Source organism: Heterodontus francisci, chromosome 39 (genome assembly GCF_036365525.1).
Source record: "Heterodontus francisci isolate sHetFra1 chromosome 39, sHetFra1.hap1, whole genome shotgun sequence".
In the NCBI taxonomy this organism is placed as follows: Eukaryota; Metazoa; Chordata; class Chondrichthyes; order Heterodontiformes; family Heterodontidae; genus Heterodontus; species Heterodontus francisci.
The window spans coordinates 35,397,212-35,405,188 of NC_090409.1; the positions used below are offsets into that span (position 1 = coordinate 35,397,212).

Sequence of the window (7,977 nt, forward strand, 5' to 3'; positions counted from 1 at the left end):
CCCCCCACAGTGATCCCAGGAGACTGCTGCTGCCCCCACAGTGCTCCCAGGAGACTGCTGCTCCCCCCACAGTGCTCCCAGGAGACTGCTGCTCCCCCCACAGTGCTCCCAGGAGACTGCTGCTCCCCCCACAGTGATCCCAGGAGACTGCTGCTCCCCCCACAGTGATCCCAGGAGACTGCTGCTCCCCCCACAGTGATCCCAGGAGACTGCTGCTGCCCCCACAGTGCTCCCAGGAGACTGCTGCTCCCCCCACAGTGCTCCCAGGAGACTGCTGCTCCCCCCACAGTGATCCCAGGAAACTACTGCTCCCCCCACAGTGATCCCAGGAAACTGCTGCTCCCCCCACAGTGATCCCAGGAGACTCCTCCTCCCCCCACAGTGATCCCAGGAGACTGCTGCTCCCCCCACAGTGCTCCCAGGAGACTGCTCCTCCTCCTACAGTGATCCCAGGAGACTGCTCCTCCCCCCACGGTGATCCCAGGAGACTGCTCCTACCCCCACAGTGATCCCAGGAGACTCCTCCTCCCCCCACAGTGAGCCCAGGAGACTGCTCCTCCCCCAGCACTGGCTGTGGAATTTTTGTATCTACATGAGAGGATCGGGGGAGGGTGGGTCTGCCAACTCAGTGCAGCACTCCCTCAGTACTGACCCTCTGACAGTGCAGCACTCCCTCAGTACTGCCCCTCCGACAGTGCAGCACTCCCTCAGTACTGCCCCTCTAACAGTGCAACACTCCCTCAGTACTGACCCTCTGACAGTGCAGCACTCCCTCAGTACTGCCCCTCTGACAGTGCAGCACTCCATCAGTACTGCCCCTCCGACAGTGCAGCACTCCATCAGTACTGACCCTCTGATAGTGTAGCACTCCCTCAGTATTGACCCTCTGACAGTGCAGCACTCCCTCAGTACTGCCCCTCCGACAGTGCAGCACTCCATCAGTACTGCCCCTCTGACAGTGCAGAACTCCCTCAGTACTGACCCTCTGATAGTGTAGCACTCCCTCAGTATTGACCCTCTGACAGTGCAGCACTCCCTCAGTACTGACCCTCCGACAGTGCAGCACTCCCTCAGTACTGACCCTCCGACAGTGCAGCACTTCCTCAGTACTGACCATCCGACAGTGTAGCACTCCATCAGTACTGACCCTCTGACAGTCCAGCACTCCCTCAGTACTGACCCTCCGAGAGTGCAGCACTCCCTCAGTACTGGCCCTCTGACAGTGCAGCACTCCCTCAGTACTGACCCTCCGAGAGTGCAGCACTCCCTCAGTACTGGCCCTCTGACAGTGCAGCACTCCCTCAGTACTGACCCTCCGAGAGTGCAGCACTCCCTCAGTACTGACCCTCTGACAGTGCAGCACTCCCTCAGTACTGACCCTCCGAGAGTGCAGCACTCCCTCAGTACTGACCCTCTGACAGTGCAGCACTCCCTCAGTACTGACCCTCTGACAGTGCAGCACTCCCTCAGTACTGACCCTCCGAGAGTGCAGCACTCCCTCAGTACTGACCCTCTGACAGTGCAGCACTCCCTCAGTACTGACCCTCTGACAGTGCAGCACTCCCTCAGTACTGCCCCTCTGATAGTGTAGCACTCCCTCAGTATTGACCCTCTGACAGTGCAGCACTCCCTCAGTACTGCCCCTCCGACAGTGCAGCACTCCATCAGTACTGCCCCTCTGACAGTGCAGAACTCCCTCAGTACTGACCCTCTGATAGTGTAGCACTCCCTCAGTATTGACCCTCTGACAGTGCAGCACTCCCTCAGTACTGACCCTCCGACAGTGCAGCACTCCCTCAGTACTGACCCTCCGACAGTGCAGCACTTCCTCAGTACTGACCATCCGACAGTGTAGCACTCCCTCAGTACTGACCTTCTGACAGTCCAGCACTCCCTCAGTACTGACCCTCCGAGAGTGCAGCACTCCCTCAGTACTGGCCCTCTGACAGTGCAGCACTCCCTCAGTACTGACCCTCCGAGAGTGCAGCACTCCCTCAGTACTGACCCTCTGACAGTGCAGCACTCCCTCAGTACTGACCCTCCGAGAGTGCAGCACTCCCTCAGTACTGACCCTCTGACAGTGCAGCACTCCCTCAGTACTGACCCTCCGAGAGTGCAGCACTCCCTCAGTACTGCCCCTCTGACAGTACAGCACTCCCTCAGTACTGACCCTCTGACAGTGCAGCACTCCCTCAGTACTGACCCTCCGACAGTGCAGCACTCCCTCAGTGCTGACCCTCCGACAGTGCAGCGCTCCCTCAGTACTGACCCTCCGACAGTGCAGCGCTCCCTCAGTACTGACCCTCCGACAGTGCAGCACTCCCTCAGTACTGACCCTCTGACAGTGCAGCACTCCCTCAGTACTGACCCTCTGACAGTACAGCACTCCCTCAGTACTGACCCTCCGACAGTGCAGCACTCCCTCAGTACTGACCCTCTGACAGTGCAGCACTCCCTCAGTACTGACCCTCTGACAATGCAGCACTCCCTCAGTACTGACCCTCTGACAGTACAGCACTCCCTCAGTACTGACCCTCTGACAGTGCAGCACTCCCTCAGTACTGACCCTCCGACAGTGCAGCACTCCCTCAGTACTGACCCTCTGACAGTACAGCGCTCCCTCAGTACTGACCCTCCGACAGTGCAGCACTCCCTCAGTGCTGACCCTCTGACAGTGCAGCACTCCCTCAGTACTGACCCTCCGACAGTGCAGCACTCCCTCAGTACTGACCCTCTGACAGTGCAGCACTCCCTCAGTACTGACCCTCCGACAGTGCAGCGCTCCCTCAGTACTGACCCTCTGACAGTACAGCACTCCCTCAGTACTGACCCTCCGACAGTGCAGCACTCCCTCAGTACTGACCCTCTGACAGTACAGCACTCCCTCAGTACTGACCCTCCGACAGTGCAGCACTCCCTCAGTACTGACCCTCTGACAGTGCAGCACTCCCTCAGTACTGACCCTCCGACAGTGCAGCACTCCCTCAGTACTGACCCTCTGACAGTACAGCACTCCCTCAGTACTGACCCTCCGACAGTGCAGCGCTCCCTCAGTACTGACCCTCCGACAGTGCAGCACTCCCTCAGTGCTGACCCTCTGACAGTGCAGCACTCCCTCAGTACTGACCCTCCGACAGTGCAGCACTCCCTCAGTACTGACCCTCCGACAGTGCAGCACTCCCTCAGTGCTGACCCTCCGACAGTGCAGCGCTCCCTCAGTACTGACCCTCCGACAGTGCAGCACTCCCTCAGTGCTGACCCTCCGACAGTGCAGCACTCCCTCAGTACTGACCCTCTGACAGTGCAGCACTCTCTCAGTACTGACCCTCTAACGTGTTATGAGCAGGAAACGGAGGCTCACTGGAGGGATGGTGTAACCAAGGCTCAGTGCGAGTTTAACAGAAGCCTCTCTGCTTTTCACCGAGTGATCGATGTTTTTCTTTGACCCTCTCACTGACCTGTGTTACTGATCTTCGTGATTTATTTATTTGTAACCGCCCCCCGAAGCCTCTGCTCCTGTCTTCCAGTCCAACACTTACTGTGCCAGTGAGACATGGCCTGCTCACTCTCCTGACTGAAATGTTTCTGTCCTGTTCTCTTTCTGTCACTGTTTCTAGATAACCTGACCCTGCCAGAGATCAGCAGCACTCCCCCTCCGGTCACCCAACCTGTTGACATCCTCGTCGAATACAGCATTGTCGACGGATTGAACCAGACATTCAGTGATAAGGTGAATGTGATTGTACCGAGGGGCAGTCTACTCATCCGTGTGCTGGAAGAAGCACAGAAAATGCATCCCGAGCGATTCAGGTACGCCTGTCTGTGAGGGTGCAGCCCTGCCGATGGCGCCGTGGGGTGGAGTTTCAGCCCAGTGAGGGCCCCCTGCATTGTCTGGACTCTTGTCTGTTCCGTCACAGTTAGGGAGGAATTGAGAGGTGCAAGGGCCTGGGTGGGAGACTCCTTCACTTTTACAGGGCTCAACAATTGTTCCCTTCCCCCACCAGCCCTTACCCGACTGTCCCTGCCGCCATTTTCTCATCACCCCCCCCACCCCCACCCACCCCGTTCCCAGGAGGGATTTCCACTCCACTCGGCAGGACCTACCCCCCTCAGCGCCCTGTATGTTTTATTCGACTTTATGTGTTCGGGGGAGGCCCCCGCTCCCCCGAGTTCCCGAGCTGTCTCAGCAGCTCCCACCTCTCTCTCCCTCTCCCTCCCCTGGTGACGCTGCTCATCCTCAGAGTCACGGCCCCTCTGACTGGGCCGCCAGTACCAGGAGCCTGTCCGCCTGCTCTAATCGGATGGCTGGTCCAGAGGGGGGTAAATTAGGAGCCAGCTCCGGGAAAATAGCTGAGCCGATCCCACTGTCAGCAAAGTTCCTGACCCCCAGGTCATCAGGGTCCCAAATCCCACGGGAAAATTCAGCTCTTTGTCTCTGTGTCTCTCTCTCGCTGTCTCTCTCTCTCTCTCTATCTCTCACTGTGTCTCTGTCTCTCTCTCTCTGTCTCTCTTTGTCTCTCTCTGCCTCTGTCTCTCTCTCGCTGTCTCTCTCTCTCGCTGTCTCTCTCTCTCTCTCTCTGTCTCTCTCTCACTGTCTCTCTCTCTCTTCTGCCTCCTCTCTGCCTTCTCTCTCTGTTTTTCTCTCTCTCACTGTCTCTCTCTCTCTCTGTCTCTCTCTGTCTTCTGCCTCCTCTCTCTGTTTTTCTCTCTCTTTCTCACTGTCTCTCTCTTTCGTCGTCTCTTTCTCTTTCTCTCTCTCTCTCTCTATCTCTATCTCTTTCTCTCGCTGTCTCTCTCTCTCTATCTCTATCTCTCACTGTGTCTCTGTCTCTCTCTCTCTGTCTCTCTTTGTCTCTCTCTGCCTCTGTCTCTCTCTCGCTGTCTCTCTCTCTCGCTGTCTCTCTCTCTCTCTCTCTCTGTCTCTCTCTCTCACTGTCTCTCTCTCTCTTCTGCCTCCTCTCTGCCTTCTCTCTCTGTTTTTCTCTCTCTCACTGTCTCTCTCTCTCTGTGTCTCTCTCTGTCTCTCTCTCTCTTCTGCCTCCTCTCTCTGTTTTTCTCTCTCTTTCTCACTGTCTCTCTCTTTCGTCGTCTCTTTCTCTCTCTCTCTCTATCTCTTTCTCTCGCTGTCTCTCTCTCTCTCTCTCTGCCTCCTCTGTTTTTCTCTGTTTCTCTCGCTCTCTGTCTCTCTCTCTCGCCTTCTCTCTCTCCCTCTGTCTCTGTATCTGTCACTTTCTGTTTATCTCTGTCACTTTCTGTCCGTCTCTGTGTCTGTTTCTCCCTTTCTTTGTCTCTCTCTGACTCTGTCTCTCTATCCCATTCTCTCTCACTGTCTTCCTCTCCATCTTTTTCGCTCTCCTTCTCTGCCTCTGTCTCCTCTTTGTTTTTCTCTCTCTGTTTCTCTTTCTCTCAGTCTCTTTCTCTTGGTCTATTTCTCTTGATCTCCCTATGTCACTCCCATTCTGTCTCTCTCTCGTTCGCTCATGTTTTAGGTTTCTCGCTCTCTCTGTATCTCACACTTTCATCTTTCTCTCTCTGTCTATCTTTTTCTCTTTCACTCCCTCTCTCCAGCATCTGATCTGACCTCCTGTTCTTGCCTGGTGGGTTTTGTTAAAGTTACCCCCTCGGAGCCAGAGAGAGAGAGAGATGGAGAGGGACAGAGATGGAGAGGGAGAGTGAGCAAGACAGAGACAGAATGAGAGTGAGGGACAGAGAAAGGGAGAGGGAGTGAAGGAGATAGACCAGTCTGATTACAATGGCAGTAACTCTGAGCCTTGCTGCATCTGACTGTCGGTCTCTATCACGCTCTGTTCTTTGTTTTAAGGTTTAATGTCACGATGACACTGTGGGGGCCGTCACTGACCAGCATCAGGGGCCTGACAGCATCCAGCGAAAATAAAACATACTGGCAACTGTTAAGTGGATCAACACCACTGGATCAGGGTGAGAACCTGGAATAGAGTGACACTAGCAGCTGCACACGACCGTAAAAGGCATTATTAGACCAGCAACCTGGTCTGTACGATACTGTACCCTTTCTCTGTCTTTCTTTCTCTCTATTTCTCTCTCTCTTTCTATTTCTCTTTTTTCTCTCCATCTCTTTCTTTATCTCTCTTTTTTCTATCGCTCTTTTTTCTATCTCTCTCTTTCTCTCTATCTCTCTCTCTTCCTTTTTTTCATTCGTTCAGCACTTTGGGGAATACTTCTGATTTTTTTTTTCTCCTTGTTTTCCCCTGCCAGGGATCGGAGATTACAGACCCCAAAATGGCGAACACATCTTTGCAAAGTTTAGCAACTATTGATCTGGATCGCGGTGGAGGGGAATGGAGTCGCGATGGGAAACAAGGACGAGGGAGGGTTGTGGAGGAGACAATTCCGAACTGTCTGCTGCTGTTTTGAGCTGAGCAACACAACAGTGGAAATTCTGCTGGGACCCTGTTCACTGCCCAGCTCCCTAACTTGATTGTGTCTGAAATCTCTGCCTCTCTAACACTTCCCCTCTGCTTCAGCCCATCTCCTGCTGCTGAAAACCCTTATCCATGGCTTTCCTACCACCAGAATCGACGAGTCCAACGTTCTCCTGGCCACTCTCCCAGAATCCACCTTTCAGAAACTTGAACTTGTCTAAAACTCTTCTGCCCGTGTCCTAACTCGAACCGAGACCCGTTCACCATCACTCGCTGTTCACACTGTGATTCACTAGTATTGGCTCCTGCAATATCTCCATGTCAAACACATTCTATCACTTGTGTTATTGACATCATCCCCCCATTCCTCATAACCTCCTCCAGTCCACACAACCCTCCCTTCCTCATAACCTCCTCCAGCCCCCACAACCCTCCCTACCTCAGAACCTCCTCCAGCCCCCACAACCCTCCCAATCTCTGTAACCTCCACCAGCCCCTGCAACCCTCCCTATCTCTGCAACCTCCTCCAGACCCTACAACCCTCCCTATCTCTGTAACCTCCACCAGCCCCTGCAACCCTCCCTATCTCTGTAACCTCCTCCAGACCCTACAACCCTCCCTATCTCTGTAACCTCCTCCAGCCCCTGCAACCCTCCCTAACTCTGTAACCTCCTCCAGACCCTACAACCCTCCCTATGTCTGTAACCTCCATCAGCCTCTACAACCCTCCCTATCTCTGTAACCTCCTCCAGTCCCTGCAACCCTCCCTATCTCTGTAACCTCCTCCAGACCCTACAAACCTCCCTATCTCTGTAACCTCCTCCAGCCCCTACAGCCCTCCCTATCTCTGTAACCTCCTCCAGCCCCTACAACCCTCCGAGATCTCTGCCCTCCTCCAATTCCGGCCTCTTGCCCATCCCCGGATTCCCATCGCTCCACCATTGGCGGCCGTGCCTTCCGCTGCCTGGGGCCCTAAGCTCTGGAATTCCCTCCCTAAACCTCTCCGGCCTCTCTCTCTCTCCTCCTTTAAGATATTGCTGAGAACTAGTCTGAGTGGGAAGTCTGGCATGATACCACATCCATCATGAGGTATGGTGTGGGCTAGATGAGTCCCCCATTAATTTTGTCTCTTCATACACATCCCTCAGTTTGTTCCCTTAGCGATCGTCTCAATCATTGCTCCTCTACCCAGTGAAACTACAAATTATAAATCTGTAGAATTCCCTACCACTCGACAACTTCTGAAAAAGTAGGTCTCTTCACCGATATTGTCTACATTCTTTGGCATTCTATTAACTAATTAAAGATCTCTGCAATATATTCGCTAGGATGGCTTTGAATTTATTTCCTAAACTGACCAGTGCCTTCATTTATTCAGTGGTCACTGCATCTGCAGAGCAACATATGAAACAGGAGCAGGAGGAGGCTATTCGGCCCTTCGAGCCTGCTCCCCCATTCAATAAGATCATGGTTGAGCCTCTACCTCGACTCCACTTCCCCGCCCTATCCCTCGATTTCCCCTCAGTGCCCAAAAATCTCTCGATCTCAGTCTTGAATATACTCAACGACTGAT

General features: G+C 54.2%; 1 protein-coding gene across 1 annotated transcript in view; it reads left to right on the top strand.

The window, feature by feature from the left end:
- Positions 1 to 7,724, top strand: part of LOC137352723 (cobalamin binding intrinsic factor-like) — a 45,418-nt gene extending 37,694 nt beyond the window's left edge. The window contains exons 7-9 of the mRNA XM_068018467.1: positions 3,618 to 3,810; positions 5,822 to 5,940; positions 6,238 to 7,724. Of these exons, the coding sequence (XP_067874568.1) occupies positions 3,618 to 3,810; positions 5,822 to 5,940; positions 6,238 to 6,299 (374 nt within the window). The 3' untranslated portion in view covers positions 6,300 to 7,724. The remainder of the gene's footprint in view (positions 1 to 3,617; positions 3,811 to 5,821; positions 5,941 to 6,237) is intronic.
- Positions 7,725 to 7,977: the final 253 nt, after the last annotated feature.